Source organism: Carassius carassius, chromosome 2 (assembly GCF_963082965.1).
Source record: "Carassius carassius chromosome 2, fCarCar2.1, whole genome shotgun sequence".
NCBI lineage: Eukaryota > Metazoa > Chordata > Actinopteri > Cypriniformes > Cyprinidae > Carassius > Carassius carassius.
The window spans coordinates 13,542,629-13,567,724 of NC_081756.1; the positions used below are offsets into that span (position 1 = coordinate 13,542,629).

The following is a 25,096-nucleotide window of genomic DNA, read 5'->3' on the forward strand; positions in this document are numbered from 1 at the left end:
AAATACTTTCAATAGCCAGAAAATCATATTTTTAAAAAAATGTGACATAAACCAAGCAAATTATATATAAACAAACCCCTCTATAAATAACTTTTTAAAACTTAATTATATATAATATAAAAGTTATTTGGATTTTACCTCTTCACTAGTCTGAAAGAAGACATGTTTTGGAAGCAAAATCACCCCAAAATCTTAAAACAGAAAGTCAATGGGATCTCAAAAAAACAAAACAAAAAGAAAAAACAGGTCAATAAATATGGACAAAAACACCTTTGAGCCAATTTTCAGAAAACTTTTCTTCTTTTTTCATTTACAGATGATTTTTCAGTTTATTTAATTCATTTATTAGTTTACTATCCCTTTAATTATTATTATTTTTTTTCTTTGAGTTCACTATCCCTTTAATATAGTGTGACACATCGGATCATATTACGAACTGCAGATCACAGAGAAAATGTCATGTTTTGCACACAATGAGAGATAGGGCCTGCAAAGAGCACGATGTGAAAATTCTTTAAAAACCTGAAACACATCCCTATTCTCTAGAGCAAACATGTTCAATGTATTGTACTCATTTTAATTTATTTAGTGTTTTATGCAATTCTTTGTCAGCTATCTTATAAATACGAAGGCTTGCTCGCCATCCCTGTTGACTAAAGTCACGCCACTTCAGTGCTTCACTAGGCTTGAATGATACGAATAGAGAATATATGAGTACATTAAGTCTATGAGGCCTGTTTAGTGTATGGAATTCCTTTACATGTGTCTGGCTCTCATTGTAGAAAATAGATTGATGTATCATAGATTGGGGAAAAGAGTGGGAGGAGGGGGTGTTAGGAGATTTTCCAGAACCCCCATGATCCATTTGACCATATATGTGTTCGCTCTGTTGCAATCATTTCTTCCCTTCACTCTCTTCCCCACTCCCTTTTTCTGCTATTTTTTCCTTATGCACGTTTTTGTCTTTTTTCACCATCTCTCATTTTTGGCAGTGATGGTTCCTCAGACATCAGAACAAACACTTCTCCAGATGCATATATGGGGGCTGGACTGAAAGCCACTGTGTCTTCACTGACACTGCAGCTGTGAAGTCAGTCCCCCCTGTGTATGAGAATATGCGTGTGTGTGTGCGGGAGAGAGCATGTCTGGGAGCGAGGCAGAGGGTCACAGAATGAGTATGTGTGATTTTGTGTGTGTATATCCCTGATTTTCAAGCTGTGGTCACCACCAAGAGCGGAAGTGAATGGGATGCAGGTTTTTGTTAAAGCACATTCCTGACATGTTAGGTATCACTGCTTGGGGAGTATTAATGGGATGCCGAAAATGGGATGCAGCTCCATCATAAAACAGCTTTAATACATCATTCACTGTTGATCATTTTCAGTCACACTTTATTATAGGCTCTGGCATATTTTTGAAAAATAACAACACCGGAACATACAAAATACAGGATCTTTGGTCAAGAATGTGTCAGTGTGTTTTGGTTGGTAGTAACTTCCAAAGCTAATATGTAGTCAGATTTGCGCTTACCTTATAACGGCTGTGGGTTGAGCGCTTGGACTGGGAGAGCAGAGCTCATATAAACAGACAGCGTGCATGCAGCTACTTCGTCTTTAAAGGCTCATTTCCAGTGGCTCAGAGTGAAATTGATTATAACTGCTTATACTTTGTAATGATATTGTGTCCTTTTATTAATGTTTGGGATGTGAACGATTGTGTGGATGAAGATTAATGTAAGCCATTTTCTGCCTTTATTTCAGGGGATGCTGCATGGATCATTGACCAGTTCTGCAAGGGTAAGGCCTCAAGATCAGTTTAAACACACATTGTCAATCAGGTGCTGCAGATGCTCCAGGAGAGAATCGGAGCTCTTATAGTGCCCTCCGCTGGTCTCTTGCTGCATGTCACAAAACTCATCGAGAGACACCATCAAAGCACCCACCGTCCAGCCATTCAGACGGGCACTCCGAGAGAGTCTGCAAAGCTACAGGGAAATAATAAAAAAGTAATACAATTATTTTATAAAAGAAATGATAGAATTCATTGTGAGGACTTCTAATGAAACCGATTGAATCTTTCAAAGCAATTTAGCTAGTATGTAATGAATGCCATGTAATTCAATATAGTTTGAGTTTATTACAAAAGTATAAGGTATAAACTCAAACCTATTGTGTTAGATGGCGACCAGGACTGTTGTTAAATGAGATGTAGAACTGTCAGTTTAACCACTTGGAAATGATTAAAAATGATTTACAGGACAAAAATCTTTTTTGATTTGCGAATATGTTTCCACGTTTACTTCTACTGGAATCTCAATACAAACATTTTTAATTATGATGCAGTTGTTACGGACATGTTCTGTTTTATTTATTAAATCATTTTGTTTTGTGATAAAATGTTTCCTTTTTATTATTATTATTATTTTAATTATAATGCTCAAAAGTTTTATAAACTCAAAGCTGATGTCTCAGACAACAACTGGAATAATTGTAAAACTGTGTGAGTTGAAACACTGTTAGTTTAACCACATATATACAAATGTCAGGATGAAAAATCAGTTCTGGAATTTGGTTTGCCAAATTTACTTTTACTGAAACCACACTCCAAACAAATCTTAATTGTTAGCCAATATTTTATGTTTTTTTGTTATTGTTTTAGGATGAAATGTTGCCTTCCTTTTTTCCTCTTTTAAATTAAAATGCTTAAAACTATTGATTGGAGTTTGCTATAAAAATATTGATCAAGTAAAATTGGATTTCCAGTATAAATGCTTGCACAAAATGTAACCTGATGTCAATGTCCTAGGCAACCTATGAGGTACCTTACAACTCACCTAAAAATACAGCGTTAAAGACCACACCAAGAATGATAACTGTTTCAATAATCATTCAAATTCTATGAGAATAGATAATTCCACACCATAGCTAAAGGCCTGTTCTTACCAAGAATGTTTACTATATTAACATACACACCAATAGACGCTAACATACTTATGTTTATTATAAGCATGCGCTGCAGCTATGTCATCTGCTGCTTTAAATGCTTGAGCTTGTTAAAGCCGGGTGGATTCTGATTGGCTGTCATTGTTTTCATCGCTCTTGTGCTGCAAAAATTCTGAGAGTCATTCTGATATTGTTCTTCTGTGCCATTATCATTATAGCTGTAGTGTGGACTTTATTATTCTCATAGCATTTGAATGATTATTAAAACTTTATATTAATTGTTTTAATTATTGTCCTTGCTGTCAACATCCTTCAGACATTAGAGCAAACAGTGTTACAACCAGCCACATTTTCCTCTATTATAGAGGCTATATAAAATTCAGTCTGTGAAAACTGTAATATTCTTTATGTACCTTTTGCTGAAAGCTGTTGTCTGGTAGATCAAACTGAAGTGCTTTAGTCCCTTTCTGAGAGGCTGCGGCCCAGAGTAGAGCACATTGCAGTTCCTGGACAACACTTTCCCCAGAACACATCTTGATTACCCATGGTGTAATGTCTTTCTCTGGGCCAAGTTCTGCTCCCTGAGATTGCTTATAGTTAAACAGTAAGCTGGAAGCATCACACACAGAATGCTGAAGCACGTCTTCTGCAAAGTTGTTGGCAAAAGTGTGTATCGATGATTTCACTTTTATGGCGTCATCTGTAATGGGGTTCAGTTCTGATTTATTGCTGCAACATCTGAAGGTTTTGGCTTTGTGGGAGTTGACTGAGTCTTTACACAATGTGTCTGAATATCTTCCTTCTTCCCATGGCTGTGGTTCTACAGCTTGGCCCGGAAGATGTGGCTGGGTTCCATGTTTAAACGCACCCTGTGCTAGCTTAGTAAAAGCATGAACCATAGCGTTAATGATTAGCTCACTAGCTAAAACTTTCACCCTGTCTGTTGCAGAGATCATAGCCCTTGTGTCTGTAGCCATGTCTACCTCATACAATGAGTATGATGTTGTTTCTTCCTCCGAGACCTTCCTTTCTCCTCTTGCCATCACCTCTGCTAGAGACGTTGTGACAATTTCACTCGCTAGTTGGTCAGCGATAGCCCACATGCTTTTCACACAACCCTCATCCATTACTTTTCTTATCTCGTTTGTGGTGATAAAATGAAGGATATCCGCAGAAATTTGAGCTGCATAGTCAGTCAGACTGGAAACATCATTTTGGAGTCTGCCATCATCAACTTCTCCATCCTCGCTTTCTTCTAAGCCTTCGTTTCGACAGCACTCCAGTGAAAGTGAGCGCATCAGTCTCACAATGAAGTCAGCGGACAAGTCTGTCATTTGATTCTCCATTAGTGGTTGCATGTGGTCTTTGGGGGTTGATGGAGGGGTTGAAGGAAGGAATTCTTTAGCCAGTCCTCCCTTTAGCTTCCTTGTGAAACTGGCTCGACTCCTTATCATCTCCGGAAGTAAAGGGGTGCTTGGAGGAGTATCAGGGAACTCAATAGAGCCCAGATTAGCCATGCTCTTCAAGGAGTTAGAATATGTGTCATCATATTCCTCCATCTTGTTGTCTGTTTCCATTTCAGTCGTGTTTTTATCATAGTTGTCCCCTGAAGAGTAGAGGACAGATGCATTTCCATAAGTCCCCTCCACAACCCCCTTATCATCCGTACTTTTGGATGATGGATCATCACAGTGATAATGCTTCTCCATCTCTTCCAATGCTTTGCAACAGATTTGTAAGGTTAACTCTTCAGCTAGTATCTCAACATCATCCTCTCTCACTTTGACGGATTCTCTTGGGTTTTTGATCCTGACGGCTGAATCTATAATAGCTTTGGCTGTTGTCTGTGCAAAGTGTTGAATGGGCTCTAAATTCTGTTCTAATGTTACATCCAGCAAATGGCTGTATGTTTCCAGAGTGTGTTGGATTGATGATGGGTTATAAGCAGGTTGTGGGTATGATTCACCATGAATTACTACCTGTGCAGATTCCTGAGAAGGTCATGACAAAAAAGTGAAGACTTGACTTTCAAAAAGTAAGGTTGCTAATACAAGTTATACAGTAAACAATACTTTTATACTTTAGCTGTTTTTCTATGGTGTTAAATATTTTTAAACTTAATTTAGAAGAGATCGAAAAGTCTCACGACTGTAAAGTATTTTCTAACCGGCTTTTAATATACTTTTGTACTAAATACTATGCTAACATTTCTGTACTTACGTCAGAGTGAGCAGATTGTGAAGTGGTGACTAGATCACACAGTTTAAATGAGCTGCACAGCCAATCCTCATTAATCATCTGGAAAAGAGATTGGACAAGATGTAATTTAGGGTTGGACAATATATTGATCATATACTGTCCATATAGGTTATTCAATATAAAAAAAGCTGTTTTTTAAATCCATGATAAACTTTACTTTGTATCTCAGAACAAGGCTGACAGCAGTTCATTGATATTCCAGTGCAGGGTTTCTTAATGCTCCTGGAGATAAAACACCCTGCATAATTTTCTTCCCACTCTTTCCTAACACACCTGCCAATGATTTTCAAGTGAAATTGAAGGTTGTGATTCTTTGGACGTTGATCTTCAAGAACATGATTGAGTAATCCTCTTGGGGTACATGGTATATTATTCAATTATCGCTGAGGACAGAAGAAGCCCTATTCTCTATTACAATGTGTGAAGGTTTGACTGGTATCTGTTGCACCCCATAAACACCCTATTTGCTCCATAGAAAGTGTTTGAATAGTACATCCTGAGTACTGAAATTTTGATAAAGGTGACATTACAATTCAGGAATAAAAATAAGCAAAGGAAAGTACATTTAAAATCAAAACTCTGATATGTGACTAACTAAATTAATCCAAGAACAACGGAAGAAAAGCATGTCTTTAAATGAGCAGAAAAAGAACTGAAAACCACAAGTGATCACCAGATGGATTGCTCTTACAGGAACTAAGTCATGTGACTGACAGGAAAGTATGAGGTTAGATGTTCCAATTTGCATTTTTACAAACTGATACATATAAGACTGATATAAAATGCAACATATGAAGAGAAACAGAAAAGAGGCTTGTGAGGACGTATGTTTAAGCTCTGATAAACATCTGCTCAGACTAACACTTATGAAGGACTTTGAGTCAGCAGCAGCGCCCACATATTTATTTAATTTGGCAATGAACGCAACAACACATGCATAACCTGTTAGCTGCAGTCAGTTCAAGTTAAATTTTAAAAACATTTAAAAAAAAATTGAAATAAAATGTTCATGTGAAGTGCTGTGGAGGACTTCACCTTGTAAAGTCTTCGGCTGTCTAATCTGTTGTTTATGTTTCATAATTCATTGACATTTTCAAAGGAAACATGAAACACTTAGGAGATTTTCTGTTAAACCACTTAACACTTAACCACTTGGTCCTTGAGTATGAAAGACATCTTACCGGTAATCAGATGTAAACTAATGTATAAAATGGCTGATAATTTGATTTTCATAACCATGTTTTAAAGTACTGAGATACAACTGAATTTATCTTGCACATAATAAATCATTTTCTTTTGCTGAAAGACCAGAGGGCAAAAGGCTTAAACTAGGCTTATTGAACACATAAAAAAAATAAAAAAATATATATATATATGTATATAATTTTTACCAAAAAACAAAAAATTCTAAAATAAAAAAGGGAAAATAAATACTGCAGGAAGAAGTAAATAAATTAATTCACTAGTTAAAAAAAATATATATATATATATATATTACATACCTTGTTGAGGAATATAACTCAAACTAGTTCGTCTTGAAAGACCTGAGTAAGTGAATGATGGGGCCACTGGCAGTTTGCAGACTATGCTGATTTCCTGTGTGAAAGACATGTACTGCGTAAGTGTGCGTGTGGGTGGCTGGGAGGTGTGGCTTCAGTGAAAATTCAACAGTATAAATAATGTGAAAGGAGTTACGTAACATTATTACAATTATTTTATCTAATAAGCAGAACCTCGGATGGTGTCAGTACCAAGCACATTCTCTTCAAAATCCGCTTGCTCAATGCTCAAACGTCAGTGGAACGCGGGAGTTTTTCCTACTGGTTGCTAGGGTGTTTTGAATTTTAAATTCTATTGCCCCGCCCCTTAACATCGGCATCCCAGATCGACGCTGATTGGCCTACAGGGAGTTGCAGTCGGCCAATCAGATCGCCTCGTGTGGCTTCGGACGCATACAAACAGTAGTGTGGTGTCTCTGTTTCAGTTTGAATTGCTTTTCGTTGTACTTTTCGTGAATTTTGCACACATTCTGTTTCAAAATATTTATCTGCTTTAATTAAGGATGTTCAGCGTATGGTGAAAGGTAAGATAGTTTCTGCTATTAGATTTCTCGCAAAACTAAACGAAACAGTCGCATGCATGTTGTTGCTTAACGACCGACTTGATGCTTCCTGCGATCAAAACAGTGAGTTTTGTTCGAATGTTTAGTAACCTTGTGGAGCAAATCGTGTGTGTGTGTGTGTGTGTGTCGGATGGAACTGTGCACTATGCATCACTATAGTACATTCGGCTTTTCATTCATTCTTTGTATAAATCACATTTGAAACAGGATATAACTGTAAAGGATCACAACAACAAGATGCCGTTTTCAAGAGGAAAGAAGCCCACTACCAGTAAAATCCCCAAACTTCACCCTAAAGGACTAGAAAACCAGGTAACTGATTTTTTTCATTTAGGTAAATGAGATTAGGTCAGATCTAAAAGTGAGTTAGTTTTGCTGATTTGATTCATTGTTCTGATCAATATTGTATTTCTGTGTTTAAGCAGGATGGCCCTCAGACCAAGCGCTCCTCATCTTCTCCCCAAGGGGCCCCTAAGAAAAGAACAGCTTTTGTAGACATCACAAATGTAAGGGTGCCATTTAAATTTTTCATATGTGTTTTTGTACAAATGCACCACAGTTTTATTGCTTTCGTGTTGCCTGACCAGGCTGTCTATCAGTGTTTTTTGGCCCCTCGGTTTGATTCTGATGGTGTGAAACCAGTAAGTGTTGAACGTCTATCTTGAAACGTTAACCCCACTAACACCAGGAGTTTGCTTGAATGATGCAAATCAACACAGATTTAGCATGTCTCATGAGCTCATTGAAATCCCATTCATGCTCGAGCTGTAAATTACAGATTGTATGGGCTCTCCTTTGGTTGGTCTGGGTTTCCAGGTGAGGTGCTGTCATGTGCAAATTATAATGATAGCTTATTCGCTGTTGTCTAACACCTTGCATTCATTCTCTCGGTCTCGGATCAAATTGATTTGATTGATATGATTCATGCTCATTTTAACAAATTAAACCCAAGTACAGTGTTGTGTTGTGAAGTTTCTAGGCTGAATTTTGACCTGAAATGTCAACCGTAAAAAAAAAAAAAAAGTATATTAGTGAAAAGCCACTTTTAAAATGCATTTTTGTTAAAAGGCACACAAGATTGAGCTAAGCAACCCCATCAAGAAGAAAGATCCTGTCAAGAAGCTGCAAAAGAAGGTCTCAGTACTTTCTAAGAATGATGTCAACTTAAAGTAAGTCATATTTTATTGGGTTTTTCGCTTTACCCTACTTTACATTGAGATGTTTTAAATGCAATTTGAGATGATTGGCCCAGAATATGTAGATTGCTTATCTTTTCTTCCCTCAGACCTGTGGACAATTCAGAGGAAAAGTTAGAGGAACTGAAGAATGTGGAGTCAAATATTGAGAAACTGGAAGAATCCTCTTCCAAATCTCCAATTCCTCCACACCTACTGCCTCCGGAGGTAAGACTTAGGTCTGCTGGACTGGTGCAATGCTTAAGGGTTAGTTCATCGAAAAATGAAAATGATGTCATTAATAACTCACCCTCATGTCGTTCCAAACCAGTAAGACCGCCGTTCATCTTTGGGACACAGTTTAAAATATTTTAGATTTAGTCCGAGAGCTCTCAGTTCCTCCATTGAAACTGTGAAACTGTGTGCACGGTATACTGTCCATGTCCAGAAAGGTAATAAAAACATCTTCAAAGTAGTCCATGTGACATTATAGGGTCAGTAAGAATTTTTTGAAGCATCGAAAATACATTTTGGTACAAAAATAGCAAAAACTATGACTTTATTCAGCATTGTCTTCTCTTCCGTGTCTGTTGTGAGTGAGTTCAAACACAACAGTTCAATGATATCCGGTTCGCTAACGAATCACTCGATGTAACCAGATCTTCTTGAACCAGTTCACCAAATCGAACTGAATCATTTGAAACGGTTCGCGTCTCCAATACGCATTAATCCACAAATTACTTAAGCTGTTAACTTTTTAATGTGGCTGACACTCCCTCTAAATTAAAACAAACCAATATCCCGGAGTAATCCATTTACTCAAACAGTACACCGACTGAACTGCTGTGAAGAGAGAACTGAAGATGAACACAGAGCCGAGCCAGGTAACGAACAAAAGACGGACTCGTTCTCGAGTCAAGAACCGTTTCTGTCAGACACGTCTGATTCAAGAACCGAGGAGCTGATGATACTGCGCATGTGTGATTCAGCGTGAAACAGACCGACACACAGAGCGTCTGAACCGAGCTGAATCTTTCGATGATTGATTCTGAACTGATTCTGTGCTAATGTTATGTGCGCGGGTAAACCGAGGCTTGAATGAAGGGCAATCATCACCAATGACGTCATTACATCGAGTGCAAAAGAACCGGTGAACTGTTTACTTCAACCGGTTTATTGAATCGAAATGTCCAGAAGAATCAGTTCGTGGAAAAGAACCGAACGTCTCATCACTACTGGTGATCCGATGCAACCGGATCTTGAGTCAATATTTTGTTCGTTATTTGGCTCGACTCGGTGTTCATCTTCAGTTCTCTCTTCACAGCAGTTCAGTCGGTGTACTGTTTGAGTAAATGAATTACTCCGGGATATTGGTTTGTTTTACCTCAGAGGGAATGTCAGCCAAATTTAAAAAGTTAACAGCTTAAGTCATTTGTGGATTAATGCTTATTTGAGACGAGAACCGTTTCAAATGATTCAGTTCGATTTGGTGAACTGGTTCAAAAAGATCCGGTTACATCGTGATTCTTTCGGCAAACCGGATATCATTGAATTGTTGTGTTTTGAACTCACAACAGACACGGAAAAGAAGACAATGATGAATGAAGTCGTAGTTTTGGCTGTTTTTGGACCAAAATGTGTTTTCAATGCTTCAAAATATTCTAACTGACCCTCTGATGTCACATGGACTACTTTGAAGATGTTTGTATTGCCTTTCTGGACATGGACAGTAGACCGTACACACAGCTTCAATGGAGGGACTGAGAGCTCTCGGACTAAATCTAAAATATTTTAAACTGTGTTCTGAAGATAAATGGAGGTCTTACTGGTTTGGAACGACATGAGGGTGAGTTAATAATGACATCATTTTCATTTTTCGATGAACTAACCTTTTAAGATCAGGAAATTATTAAACTATTTCAGAATTGGCATGAATGTGGCTATTTGCTGCTGGGCATATTCTTTAATATTTTGGGGGTTATCCTTTTCTTACAGACTTCAAAAACACAAAATCATATCATATGTCTTTCAGATCCCACCTGAGTTTGACATAGATTCAGAGCACCTCAGTGACTCTGTGCATGCAGTGGAGTACGCCAAAGATATTTTTGACTACCTCAAGAGCAGAGAGGTTGGTTTAGTAGTGAGTTCATTAATTCTCTTGAAAGTTGAGGAACAGAGAACATTAAGCTAAAGTGTTTTTCACTTCTTGTATTTACAGGAAAAGTTTGTCTTACATGACTACATGGCTGATCAGCAACATCTGAACAACAATATGAGAGCAATTCTGGTGGACTGGCTGGTTGAGGTCCAGGTAAGTGTCAATGTTTGTCATCGTTGTGCTGTTTTGATAAGTCTGGTAAAACGTTGTTGGCTTTTGGTGGATAAAGCACTGATGTGACTTTATCCTTGCTCTTTACTCTGCAGGAGAATTTCGAGCTGAATCATGAGACTCTGTACCTGGCTGTGAAAATTACGGATCATTATCTGGCTGTGAGCCAGGCCAGACGGGAGTCTTTACAGCTCATTGGTTCCACTGCTATGCTCATCGCTTCTAAATTTGAGGTAAGACATATGCTCTCTCTCATGATAGCTGAAAGCCATTCTTTTAAACTCGCACTTTTCTGGGCTTAGTCGTAATTACTCAAGGACTTAACCATTCACTCATTATCCTGCACACACACTTACACAACCTCATAGAAAATGTAGTTAATCGTTAAAAGGGTGCACACAATGTCTAAATCCAGGTTCTTTCAAATCCTATAAAAATTTATAATATTATATTATCCAGAATAATTTATCAGCTCATTTACTATTTTGATATGCAGGTTTTTTGTTATATATTTGTAGTAAAATATATTTCTATTATTATATAAGCTACAATATGATGCTTATTATCACTCTTGAATGTTGAACTGCGTGAATGCCATCCATTTATCATTTCAGAAAAAAAAATCAAAAAATTTTATTGTATGTTTCTATACAATTGTTTAAAAATGCCTTTTGCCAATTCGATCAAATAAGTCAAGAAAGTGATATTAAATCTCCACACTCTCACTACACAAAGAAATTCAAGCTGACACTGCATTGTGGGTTGCAGTAACCGCACAGTGTGCTCTGTATTTTTGCATACTATGCACAATATACATATTGCATGCTTTAAGAAAACAAGTGAGTACTATGTGATTTGTCAGATTCTACCCATCATCTCTCTGGTGTATCCTCACAGGAGCGAGCTCCACCTTGCGTGGATGATTTCCTATATATTTGTGATGATGCCTACAAGCGTTCTCAGCTCATCGCCATGGAAATCCGTATCCTGCAGGCGCTAAACTTTGACATCAATATTCCGGTTCCATACCGCTTCCTCCGTCGCTACGCTAAGGTGAGAGACAACATATGCATATACCCTTAAAGGGATAGTTCACCCAAAAATGAAAATTGTATGTTTATTTGCTTACCCCCAGGGCATCCAAGATGTAGGTGACTTTTCTTCAGTAGAACACAAACCAAGATTTTTAGCCCATAGTGGATGGGAATCATGGCTAAAACATATAATAAAACAAAAAAACATACACAGTCAAAACCAAGTTAAATCCTTTGTCTCCTGACGATACATTGATGTGTAAAGACACAAAACAATCGGTCCGTGTAAGAAACTGAACAGTATTTATATAGTTTTTTTACTTCTGATTCACACAACGTCCGAACTGTTAGAACTCTCCTGAGTGCGTTTTCAAGCAGGCACGTGAGGAGATGTCGTCGTCTTCTTGCTTTATGGTGGATTGCAGACTTATAAGGGCATTACCGCCACCTATCTCTTAAATGGACCATTGATACTCCTAATTGAGATTGTATGTAGCGTGTCATTGGTCCATTTGAGAGATAGGTGGCGGTAATGCCCTTATAAGTCTGCAATCCACCATAAAGCAAGAAGAAGACTATGCCTCACATGCCTGCTGCTGAGAATGCGCACAAGAGGACATGCTCAGGAGAGTTCTAACAGTTCGGACGTTGTGTGAATCATAGGCAAAAAACAATATATATACTGTTCAGTTTCTTGCACAGGCCGATTGTTTTGTGTCTTTACACGTCATTCTATCGTCACGAGCTGCAGCGTTTTAGTTGGTTTTGTTTATGTTTTTTTTTGTTTGTTTTATTGTATGTTTTAGCCGTGATTCTCACCACTTACATTATAAGAGTGATAGACTGCAACCGAAATCTTGGTTTGTGTTCTACTTAAGAAACAAAGCCTAAATCTTGGATGCCCTTGGGTTAAGAACATAAACATCACATTTTAATTTTTGGGTGAACTATGGCTGCAATCACTAATCGATAAATAGATTATTCTCGATAATGAGATTCATTGACAATGATTCTCATTATCGATTAGTCGGGACTGCCCACAGTGCACATCCAACTTCAGCCTGTCGCATCAAATTACAACACTGAATAACGCATTTCTATGGACAAAATTGCATAAAAATTGTGGAGGAAACCAAATGAGCTTCTGGAGGAAAAATATGTGATCCAGGCTGCCCAAAACATGAGAAATTTTTATTTTAATCTTCAAGCTGATGTATTAGTGTAATGTCTTGCCCTGTCAGGTGCTTTGACAGATACGTGTGTGCGTCCTCGGCACAAAACACTTTCAGTTTACGTTCATATCCTCATCTGTAAATGTCACAAATTCATGCAAGCCTTTCTATTTTTGCATAAAGGCCCATCCTGACTGTCTGCGTTAAGTTAAAACGGCGTGGCAGGCCTCTTTTTTTTGATCTATTTGTTTCAATTTGTTATTTGCCCAATAAATGACGGTAACATTTTTAGATGTACATTTTTTTTTGACATATTACAAAAATATTTGCGTTTTCTCTATTATGACAGGTGGTTTAATAAAAAAAGCACTGTATGCTTTCTTAGCATTCAGCTGGCACATTTGTTTGAAGGACATTGGCCAGAATGTGGAATAATGTGCTTTTGTCAATAAAATAAAATAAAATATATATATATCATTTTTTTTATTTTTATCGAGTAATCTAAAAAATAATCAGCCAACTATTCAATTATCAAAATAATCGTTAGTTGCAGCCCTAGGGTGAACTATCCCTTTAAGAGACAGGTGAAACTCCTTTGGAGTCAGCTGACACACACTAGGATTAATGTCAAGTGTGTGTGTGTGTGTATGTGTGTTTGTCAAAGTCAGAAAGAAAGACCATGCAGGGTAGCATGATTTGAATGTCTTTGTGTTTGTCAGGTGTGACCTATTTGTTTACTCCGTATGCCCTGATGAATGTGTGTGTGTGTGTGTGTGTGTATGACCAGCTCTCACTGGTTGTTGCATTTGACTGTTTTTTTTTTTTTGTTTTTTGTTTTTTTTACTTTTCTTGACTTTACTGATATAATTTGTAAAATGTATAATTAGTAGGTAAACTAACTAAGGGATCGTTTACCTACTTTTTCTCATCATCATATTGTTCTTAATCTCTGTAGAACTTACACTGCCATTCAAAACTTTGAGGTCAGTTTAAGATGATTTTTTTAAACAAATACTTTTGTTCAGCAAGAATGCATTCAGTTGTTCAAAAGTAACAGTAGAGATTTTTATCATGTTACAAAAGATTTATTTCCATTCTTTAAAGAATTCAGAATTTTTTTTTTTATCAGTTTCCACAAAAATATTAAGTGCACTGTTTTCAACATTGATAATAAGAAATGTTTCTTATGCAGCAAATCAGCTTCTTAGAATGATTTCTGAAATGTGACACTGAAGACTGGAGTAGGCCTAATGCTGCTGAAAATTCAGCTTTGCCATGACAGGAATAAATTACATTTTAAAATACAACCCGAATTCCGGAAAAGTTGGGATGTTTTTTAAATTTTAATAAAATGAAAACTAAAGGAATTTCAATATTTTATTCACAATAGAACATAGATAACGTAGCAAATGTTTAAACTGAGAAATTTTACACTTTTATCCACTTAATTAGCTCATTTAAAATTTAATGCCTGCTACAGGTCTCAAAAAAGTTGGCACGGGGGCAACAAATGGCTAAAAAAGCAAGCAGTTTTGAAAAGATTCAGCTGGGAGAACATCTAGTGATTAATTAAGTTAATTGATATCAGGTCTGTAACATGATTAGCTATAAAAGCTTTGTCTTAGAGAAGCAGAGTCTCTCAGAAGTAAAGATGGGCAGAGGCTCGCCAATCTGTGAAAGACTGCGTAAAAAATTTGTGGAAAACTTTAAAAACAATGTTCCTCAACGTCAAATTGCAAAGGCTTTGCAAATCTCATCATCTACAGTGCATAACATCATCAAAAGATTCAGAGAAACTGGAGAAATCTCTGTGCGTAAGGAAAAGGCCGGAGACCTATGTTCTATTGTGAATAAAATATTGGCTCATGTGATTTGAAAGTCTTTTAGTTTTCATTTTATTAAAATTTAAAAAACGTCCCCTTTTTTCCGGAATTCGGGTTGTATATTGAAATAGAAAATTTTGAATAATAATAATAATGATATTTCTCAATATTACTATTTTAATGTACAAATGAGTGCAGCCTTTATTGAGCACAAGTCTTTCAAAAGCATTAAAAGTCCTACAGACTTCAAACATTATAATGGTTTATAATGTTTATATTAGAAGATATATTAGATATATTAATATATTATATTAGAAGATCTTTTGAACAATCTTTGTGCAAGTTTTTTCCTTAGTTTCTAGTTCATAGTGACCTTGTCTGTTAAGCTCCAAAATGACAAAAACATTATTCATTTTTGAGCTTAACAGCAATAGTCAGTCACTATGATTTGTATAAGAGCGGTCTAAAGACTCTTCGAAAGATTGTCCTTTTGTGCACAAAAAATAACAGCACTCTGCATCAGAACAAAAAGAGGAGGATTAGTAAATAATGACAAATGAACTATTCCTTCAAGAGTAGAACATTTCAGGAATCAAGGAAATCAAACTTTACATTTCAGATGTTTAAATTAAAATGCTTTCCTGCTATGGCTTACTGAAGCACTTCCTTTAGTAATTGTGAGCTGACACAATTGGCATTGCTACTGACTTTGTATCTGTGTGTGTGTGTGTGTATGTTGTATATGAATAAAATGTATAAAACTTGACTTCTCCTCTCTGCAGTTTGGCAGTGTATGGAGGCTCTTTCTGGCTTGTGTGTGTGTGTGATGATTAATTGTCTCTCATCTCCCGGCAGTGTGTGAATGCAGGTATGGACACACTGACTCTGGCGCGCTTTATTTGTGAGCTGAGCTTGCTAGAGATGGATTTTGTGCCCATACGAGCGTCTTTGCTCGCCTCTGCCTGTCTGCTCATCGCTCTGGTTACTAAGGATCTGGGAGGATGGGTATGTGTTTACATTTATGCTTTTATAATGTATGCACAAGCACAGAGCTCATGAGTTATACCATTTATTTTCACAAAATGCCACCATTCCGTGTTTGACACTTTCACAATGAGTTCATCATGCCTGTGTGCTATGATTTGAATGAGCTAAACCTGACGACAACTCTGGCCTGGTAACTGCTCATTATGGATGCTAATTCTGTCTCTATGCACTAGGCTTGGGCGTATCCAAATTTTGATACCGTCAAACCTCCTCCCTATTTTACCTCGGTATACGGTATTACCGTGAATAATTAAAAAATGATGACGTAAGGCTGAGACAGCATCACCAAACTGTTGGCTTGTGCCTAAACCATTCAGAAACTGAATACCAAACACTGATACTGAAACAATAACAAAATTACATCCACAACAATATTAACAACTTTTATTAGCAACAAATACCAATAGTCAAACAGAATTAAATTAACAAACATACAGAACAGTTTTTGCGCGGAGACGCGCACACAAATCAATAAATCACTAGGGGTGTGCACGGATAGTCACATTCGATTATTCGTTCTGCTCTAATTATTCGATAAATAAAAATGATATTTGAATTTCAACATATTTTTGCTTGCCATAAAAAAAAGAAAAAAAGTCCACAATAAAACCTAATTCAGTCACTTTCTGTGATTCTCCACAGCATATTTGAAGATGTATGCAAGCAAAAAATAATTAATGAATAAGAAATGCGGTCTTCTACAGTACTTCAAATATGCAGTGGATAATCACAGAAAGTGACCACATTCAAGAACATTGTTGCAGCATCTCTCAAGCAACGAATAAACACCGCTAACTTGGAGAATGCAGTGAAAACTCCTCTTCTCGCGTCTGCCTTAGACCCTCGGCACAAACATCTCAGGTTTCTCGATGAAAACATGAAAGTAAGAAAAAATATATATTTTTTGAACATTATCAGAACATTTTCCTTGATGCGAGTGGCGCGGATGCAGCCGCTGCCACCAACGATGAAGTGGATGCAATGCCCACTCGTCTGAAAGGCTGAGCCAGTTCTTCAGCGACGATTACAGAGAGTCCAGCCGAGACGAGTGGGAACAGTTCTTGCTGGAGCCATGTATTCCACCAGATGAGGATCCAATTCAGTGGTGAAACCAAAACACGAAGCGCTTCACAAAATGTATTCGCTCAGCACACCGTTATTTGTGAGTCCCGCCAACGTCTGTGCCGTCAGAGCGCGTTTTCTCCGCGGCCGGCCTTATTGTTAACAGACTAAGGAGCCGACTTTCCCCTGATCATGTTTACATGCCCGTATTTCTTAACAAGAACATGTAAAACAATAGAAAAAAAAGCAAAAAAGAATTGCTGACAGTTTCAAAGTTAAGTGTAAGCTACATTCTGTACAATGGCCTAATTGCTGCAGGCTGCTTTACGTTTTTTCTTTGTTCATTTTTTTTTTTTTGCTTTTAATCTGTACTTTTGTTTGTTTGCACGCATTGTTAAAGGTTTTCAGCTACAAAACACGATGTGTAATGTTCAAGCTTATTGTGTGTAAGCTTGTTCAAAAATGACAGAAACAATAAATGTTGCTGAAAAATAACGTCTGTCTCATTAAACTTAATTTAAATAAACAGTATTAGTTTTTTGTGAGCTCAAATTTTTTTTTTTCAAAATTAATATTATTTTTATAATTTTATATATATATATATATTATAAAAATTATTGAAAAGCAATAGGTCTAAATAAAAACCTCTTCTTTCCAGTCGTCTTTCCAAAATTGTTTTTAATGAAAACCAAATAAAAATACCTGAATCCATTAAATAAATAAAAAAATAAACACAGTGCCAATAGGAACGAATGGCAAGTGGAATACAATCTAGTCAAGATTTTTTCGCTAGGGCACGTTGTGGACCAACAACTTTACCTGCGGTGCTGAAAATCTGCTTCGATGGTGTGCTTGTGGCCAGGGCTGGACTGGGACAAAAAATCGGCCCGGGCATTTTTGCCCAGACCGGCCCACTATATGATCATAAACACCACCCATCTTTGCACGCCCTTAATTATATGCATACCAACTCCTATTCATTAAAACCACTAATGCCATGCATGTAATGAGTGAGTATAGGAACGAGTGAGAGTTAACAGATGAAATAAGTCAAAATTGTATATTTATTAATGCAGTTGAACTATACTCCACAGCGGTGAATCCTAAAACAAGCTATAAGCGGCTCTGGCATAGCAATACCAGTGTTTCTTACAGGATTTTTGTTAAAACTATGGTGGTGTGTCCTCGGTCCTTCTAGGGGGTTCGGGGGCATGCCCCCCCGTGAGGAAAATTTTGTGTATTTTAATGTTAAATTCATTAATCTGGTGCACTTTGAGAGTTCAAAATTAAAAGCTCCAACCCATATTCAGTGTACAAATTAAACAAAGAAAAATTCAAACCTCTTTTAGTTACAGTGTCTATTTACATTACACCTATACATAATAATAGTTATAATATTAATCCAATGACAGTAATAGCCATATTTTGTAAAACAAATGCACAAAAAATAAAGGAAACTTTCTTAATTAGTTGTACCAATTTCTATACTTGAAAGAGATAAGCACATGATCTTTTATTTTGCTGCATCAAGCTTTTATTTTGGCGGAAAACATGGTTTACAAACGCCTCTTATTAAATTTCTAGTGAATTGCGGTAATCATCAACTATGCAGATGTGGAAATAATCTACAATCATGACATGGCCTAAGTGTTTTGAAAGTAGTTATGCTTACCGCAGGCTCTACACTTTCTCATCTCTCTCCTGATCCTCCGTCCTCACTATCATCATCTGCCACAGGAGCTGATGAAGGTCAGAAAACATATATTTTGACACGGTTTACAGTGTCTGCTTTAAGGGCCTGCTATTTTTTCACGCTATTTATCTGCACATTCCTTGCGTTTCTTCTCCATCTTTTTTTACAGATACACACTGACACTGCTGCCGCTCGCTCACTCGTTTAAAGTTGTGATTGGGCCAGCCCAGTGTCAATCAAGAAAAGAGCCAATGGGCCGCTGATCTACGTGTTTCATGGGCTGGTCTGTCAGAAAAAAAAACTAACACTGACTTTGACCAATGCATTACACCGGCACAAACCCAGCGCCGCCAATTAAGCAAAACAAAACGAGTGGGCCGCCGATGTACAAATTTTATGGGCCGTTTAAAAAAAAAAAAAAAAAAAAGTTATGAGTATGAGATATATCGGCCCAAAAAGCACGTCGGCCCACCCGGCAAATGCCCGGTATGCCCAATGGCCAGTCCAGCCATGCTTGTGGCATAGATGCACAGGTACTTTCGTGCCACTCGGACATCTGGGGAAAACACCAGGCAGCATTTTTCCATTAATGAAGTGGGTCCTCGTCTCCTTGAGTAACTGGCTCCCAACATTAGCCTGTTATTTCAGCTCCTACTCGGTCCTCTACGTTGCCGATGCCGACAGGACCTGCCATTGCATCGGCTTTTTTTTTTTTTAGCAGCATAGCCTATTCCCAGAGTCATCTTTTTTCGTGAGGGCACAATTTGCAAATAGCCTCGTCCGTATTTACCGCCTCTCCCTTCTCATTCGGTCGAAACCCGAAATACTGGCAAACTGCAGAAGTTGTGTTCTTTTCGAGACCAGGTCACTCAGTGCGCAACTCGCCATCTTTCCCCCTCTCTCTCTTTCTCCTCTTCTCGTTGTCACGCGATGACAACCACGCATACGCATTTTTAGGCATTAAATAAATTATATTTAATATTTAATCCTTTCTCCTATATAAGTGCATTGTTTTTTGTTTTTTTTATTGACGGTATGACGGTATTGAAACTGATACCGTTGCTATTTTTAGATCCCGCGGTATACCATATTACCGTATTATCGCCCAAACCTACTATGCACACACACGCACATTCACACTCAAACTAAGTAGTGGGTTGGTTTGTCCTTTAAGACCATGATAAAGGTATTTTGGTTAATTAAAGTGAAGCTGGACTTTGTTTACCAACGTTAGAGTAAGTGGTTTGTGTCCTGTGTGTTTCTACGGAGAAGTCATATATGAAGAAGTTCAATTACCTTGAAGCAACAACGAACACACGCTTACGCATTCATTTACATTCTCTCCGGATGTTGTTTTTATCATATCCTCAGATTATTGACAGCTTGAGGGCATTTTCTTCTAGAACCATGAAATATTTGGCAGGCGTATTAAGGTCTCACTTCCCATATGTAACACTCATTAGACTCCTCCAAGCTTCACAGATGTCTGGCTGCACTTCACAATTGCAGTTCAGTGTTTGAGTAAAGGTTCTGACTGATGTTCAACTCCTGTTTCCAGACACAGTGTTTGCAGTTCCACTCTGGATACAGTGTGGAGGATCTGGCACCTGTGGTCAGAAAACTTCATGATATGCTCATCAGCCCGCCGGACAGTAAACTCGGTGTCGTCAGGAGCAAATATGCACACAAGTAAGTAATCAATGCAGTTTAAATTGTGTATTTTTAACCAGAATAGTAGGTTCTTTGTGTCTACTTTTGCTCTCCGCTATTATCTCAGTATTATAAGGTATCTGGGTTAACTCTGCAATACTAAAGTAAGTAAAAAGTGTGGTAAACCGAAAACTGAAAAGGCCTAAAACTTAATGATTTTTATAAAACTTAGATTTTTAGTTAGCTTAACGCAGTACAAGTAGCAAGGTTTTTTTTTTTATAATATAACAAACAAAAAGTAAATGGATAGAATAGAGAATATTTTGCTTTTGTTAATTGTATAATACATGAAAATATTGATAAATAAAACAACCAAAAAATTGATAAATACAAAAAGTGTAAAAAGTACAGAGCCAGTGGTGTTTTTGTAGGCAAGCATCAATGCCTTGAATTTTATGAGAGCAGCTATTGGTAGCCAGTGCAAATTGATAAACAGAGGTGTGACGTGCATTTCTTTTTTGCTCATTAAAAATGTATCTTGTTACCGCCTTCTGGATTAATTGTAAAGGTTTGTACAAATGTTTGGAAGAGCTGCCAAGAGAGCATTGCAATAGTCCAGCCTGGACAGAGCAAGAGCTTGAACAATGAGTTGAGAAACATGTAGCGAAAGAAAGGGCCTGATCTTCTTTATGTTGAATAAAGCAAATCTGCAGGACCGGACAGTTTTAGCAATGTGTTCTAAGAAAGTAAGTAGTTTCTGTCTTTTATTGAAAGAGTTATGATTGATGTGCCTAACTCGATGCTGAAATTGTGATGAAATGATAGGTTTGCTGGAAGCACAAGCAGTTCTGTCTTGGCCAGGTTGAGTTGATGGTGATAGTCCTTTATCCAGCAAGAAATGTCTGTTAGACAAGCTGATATGCAAGCAGCTATCGTTGGATCTTTAGGATGGCATGAAAGGTAGAGTTGAGTGTCATCAGCAATGCAGTGGTATGAAAAGCCAAGTTTCTGAATGACAGAACCTAATGATACCATGTAGACAGAGAAGAGAAGTGGTCCAAGAACTGAGGCACCCCAGTAGTTGGATGTTGTGACTTAGACACCTCACCTCTCCAAGATACTTTGAAGGACCTATCTGATAGGTAAGACTCAAACCACTGAAGTGCAGTTCCTCCAATGCCCTTTGCCAATAGGGTTGAGAGGAGGATCTGGTGGTTAACCATGTCAAAAGCATCGGACGGGTCCAGCAAGAAAAATATTGAAGATTTTGAATCCGCTCTTGTCAGTCTTAGGGCTTCAACAAGGCAGTCTTGGTTGAATGTTCACTTCTGAAACCAGACTGGTTGTGGTCGAGGAGGTTGTTCTGTGTGAGAAAGGCAGAGACTTGGATGAACACAGCTCATTCAAGTGTTTTTGCAATGAAAGGAAGAAGGGAAATTATCTGTAGTTCCATAGGACGGTTTCAACGGCAACAACATAAACAAACGTTACTGCGCATGCACGCTTTTATGGCCCTAACTTAACTTCCGGTAGACTTCCAAATAGAATCAATAACAACAGCCCTCCATAGTAGATTTTTTTTTTGATAACAAACAAAATATGTTTGCTGCGTAAATCAGGTGGACTTAATGAAAATGCAAATTAATTATTTCCGAGCAGGAGATGCATAAAGCGCGAGAAATAGAGGTTTCCCCAGTAACAGCTGTAAACACAGCAGAGCTATGCTCACAAACGCTGCGTTATCAGGCATATAACATGCAAGTCTTCCTTCAGAAAAAGTGATATAAAAACACCCGTGCCTCATTTTAATATTTAAACATATAAATGTAAGGAATTATTATTATTAAACGTGCAGTACGTAACGTTACTCATGTTTATTCAGGAGTTACGTAACGTTTATACGTTTTATTATTCATTTATACGTAACGTTTGTTTATCGAGTTTTCAAAAAGGCGAGTCTCCAAAAATAAATAAATGTATGGGAAACACATCCCACAGCACAACCACCTGAGCCCAACTTCAGTCTACTCATCACCTTAACTTTAACTGCGTTTGTAGAAGGCACTGCAGCCAGACCGATATCCACAACACAGACCGGAAGTTAACTTGGGGCCAGGCGCGTGCACCCGATGAAACCGTCTATAAAAGAGATGGGTTAAATGATACTGTTTAAATGTTGAGGAAAAAACACCACAGTGAAAGGATATGTTAATGATGTGAGTGAGTGCAGGTACAACTGCAGGAGAAATGGCTTGAAGGAGATGAGATGGAATAGGATTTAGCGGACAAGTAGTAGGATGATTAGAAAGGATGAGTTTGGAGACTTCTGCATCAGAGAGTGGAGCAGAATGTATAAGGAGCACTCTTAGTATCAAAAGATGCTAACAGTTTAGGGGGAGGGATGCAAAGATGAAAACATAGCAGATAGCCGGGAGGGTGAGAGGGTTGAGTAGTTTATGTTGAAAGATGAAATGTGAAGGGGTATTTGTTGTGTAAGGAACCATGGTGAGGTTCATAGTGAGGAGGAAGTGATCCGAGGTGTTGTGGAGTAACCAGTACATGATCAGTGGACAAGTGAGGAGTTATATATAAAAAATTCTAATCGCCCCTAAATGCTAAACAACGACGTTCAAAGACATATCTTATCTCAGCCATTCAAATAACTTTTGACTTAAAGATTTTTTGCTGGATGTCTTTATGGTGTAAACATTTCTGGTTTGTTTGCAGTTTTGTGTGTGTGTGTGTATATGTATGTATGTTGACTTCTTAAAAGCATTTGACTAATGAAGTGATTTGTTCATATTTAATTTTATTATGTCCAAGTAGAGGTATTCACGGGTCCAAAAATTCGTGCCTGAACCCGAAAGAGACCCGTAATGTACTACACCGAACCGACCCGGACCCGTCTAATATATCAAAAACTGGACCCGGACCCGTGTAGATCCGAGAAATGCCTACCCGACCCAGACCCGTATATTATTTGAAATCTGGACCCGAACCCGCCGGGAAGACACAGACCCGACTGTCACATATTCCACCTTAAATTGCTATTACAAGTCAATAAACCTGTTGCGAAAAATACTGCTTTTTGTCTTACCTAATTTAAAGAGCCGTAGTCTCTCTTCCTTGTACCTGACTGCCTGTGATGCATTACAATCCTCCGACAAAAAAGTTATCCATGTTATTCCTCTCGTTATTCCAAGTCCAAGCTGAATCCACTCATTATTTCAGCTCCAAAAGTCCACTTGATGTCACGGTGACGGATGACAAATGCTACTGTGCACATGTACATTCTGACTCGAGTTAATTCGCATAATAACTTAGACTGTTTGCCCTTTTGAACTATAATAACGATCGCTCGTGCAATGCCATGGCCGCTGACGTTATTTATTTGCTATCATCTGATCGCTGTGCTCTCTGCTCTGCATCGAGTCTGAATCTGACCACTAAAACTTTAAGATTAAACGGTTCATTTATAATATTATAAAAATGGGAGAAAATGTAAAACGCGGTTTGGCGGTCGAAATGTCCCTCACTGGTTGCCATAGAAACATGAAATGCGCTCGAGACTGCACATGCGTGCTAGCTGTATCAACCTAAAATATGCTTTAACGCAATTTGAGCGTCATAGAAAACATTCATGTGACAGTTCACCTCAGATTGTGTTGCTGATTTGAAATATATTAAATATGAGTGTGTCAAGTCTGCAAGCATTATTACCGTGCGTGCCCTTGTATTAACTCTGAGTCTGCGAGCTCTGCTTCTAAAAGCAGAGAGAGAGAGAGCGATCACTTTTTTTTGGCTCACTCTTTTCTTTTCCTAATTTTACAAGTTGCAAGTTACAAAAAACACAAGCAGTCTTTGATCACGGCCGTGTGTTCTCCGAGTCTGATGACTCCGATCGCACGGGTATTACACACAATGTTAAACAGACCCGGGACGACGGGTCTCGGGTGCACTGTGAAGACCTCTGTCCAAGCTATTTATTTATTATTAAAATGTCTTTTATTTTTTACAGGGTTTTCTTTGAAGTTGCATTGATCCCCACGGTGAGTCTGGAAACGTTGGAGGGGTTTTTGAAATAACCTGAAAAAATACATGTAAAGTTCAGAAAATTGTAAATAATTATATTTAATGTTTTATTTTAATCTTTTGCTTTTGGTTGATTGATTTTGATTGATGTGTTACCTCTGTAAATAGACGTTATGTATATGCGTGTTTTCCATTGTATGTTCAGCTGTTTAGTTGTTTTTACCAACCATGTTATTCTTGACCAGAACACTCACCAGTGACCATAGCAGTGTTTCAAAAACTGATAAAAGTACAAACCATTCATCGGTTGAATACATTAGCTCATTAGATTTTGTGGTTCTTGAAAGTTGTAACTTAAATGGCATTTTAATGCTTATATATATATATAAATTTCTTTTTTTTGTCTTTTTCATACTGCTTTGTATAATTTTCCATATCTGTATGTTTTCTTAATCAATTGAAGTGTATTTTTAAACACTGGTCGATTAAAAAAAGTATTTTGCATATTTGCCTGATTCTTGGATTTACTTTCTGTTTAAAATAAATGCCTTTTTAAAATTTAACAAACTTACCAACAATGCTGCATCTCAGTTTAACCAGTAGGAGGCAGCCTGATCCCAGATCCTCCTTCACCACATTGATAATGTGTGTCTGCATTCAACTACATGCACTGCATGTCTTCAACCACACTCAATCATTGCACCTATAGAAAATAAATATATAACCTCAATCACACTCAGTCCTAGTGATTAT

The 25,096-nt window shown here is 37.6% G+C and overlaps 2 protein-coding genes across 2 annotated transcripts; one reads left to right on the forward strand and one right to left on the reverse strand.

Annotated features, from left to right (window-relative positions):
- Window positions 1-1,363: 1,363 nt before the first annotated feature.
- Window positions 1,364-6,836, reverse strand: LOC132103369 (uncharacterized). Its single transcript, XM_059508435.1, has 4 exons — window positions 6,704-6,836; window positions 5,163-5,240; window positions 3,356-4,933; window positions 1,364-1,984 (listed from the first exon to the last, which is right to left on the reverse strand). Exons 2-4 carry the CDS (start codon window positions 5,238-5,240, stop codon window positions 1,811-1,813), a joined length of 1,830 nt encoding a protein of 609 aa, XP_059364418.1. The 5' UTR covers window positions 6,704-6,836; the 3' UTR covers window positions 1,364-1,810.
- A 131-nt stretch (window positions 6,837-6,967) lies between these two features.
- LOC132103378 (G2/mitotic-specific cyclin-B3-like) lies at window positions 6,968-24,858 on the forward strand. The gene is made up of 12 exons (XM_059508446.1): window positions 6,968-7,284; window positions 7,531-7,635; window positions 7,749-7,829; window positions 8,392-8,492; window positions 8,609-8,726; window positions 10,531-10,629; window positions 10,720-10,812; window positions 10,926-11,063; window positions 11,728-11,883; window positions 15,715-15,864; window positions 20,220-20,350; window positions 24,330-24,858. The coding sequence occupies exons 2-12, from the start codon at window positions 7,561-7,563 to the stop codon at window positions 24,394-24,396; spliced, it is 1,209 nt and encodes a 402-aa protein (XP_059364429.1). The 5' UTR covers window positions 6,968-7,284; window positions 7,531-7,560; the 3' UTR covers window positions 24,397-24,858.
- The last annotated feature ends 238 nt before the right edge of the window (window positions 24,859-25,096 follow it).

Bases quoted from the DNA above. Each gene is read 5' to 3' on its own strand.
- LOC132103369 (XM_059508435.1), bottom strand. From the start codon at position 5,240: ATGATTAATGAGGATTGGCTGTGCAGCTCATTTAAACTGTGTGATCTA. The intron at 4,934-5,162 runs GTAAGTACAGAA...TGACCTTCTCAG, and splicing joins CACAATCTGCTCACTCTGAC to GAATCTGCACAGGTAGTAAT. The intron at 1,985-3,355 runs GTACATAAAGAA...ATTTCCCTGTAG, and splicing joins ACAACAGCTTTCAGCAAAAG to CTTTGCAGACTCTCTCGGAG.
- LOC132103378 (XM_059508446.1), top strand. From the start codon at position 7,561: ATGCCGTTTTCAAGAGGAAAGAAGCCCACTACCAGTAAAATCCCCAAA. The intron at 8,493-8,608 runs GTAAGTCATATT...TTCTTCCCTCAG, and splicing joins AAGAATGATGTCAACTTAAA to ACCTGTGGACAATTCAGAGG. The intron at 20,351-24,329 runs GTAAGTAATCAA...TATTTTTTACAG, and splicing joins AGGAGCAAATATGCACACAA to GGTTTTCTTTGAAGTTGCAT.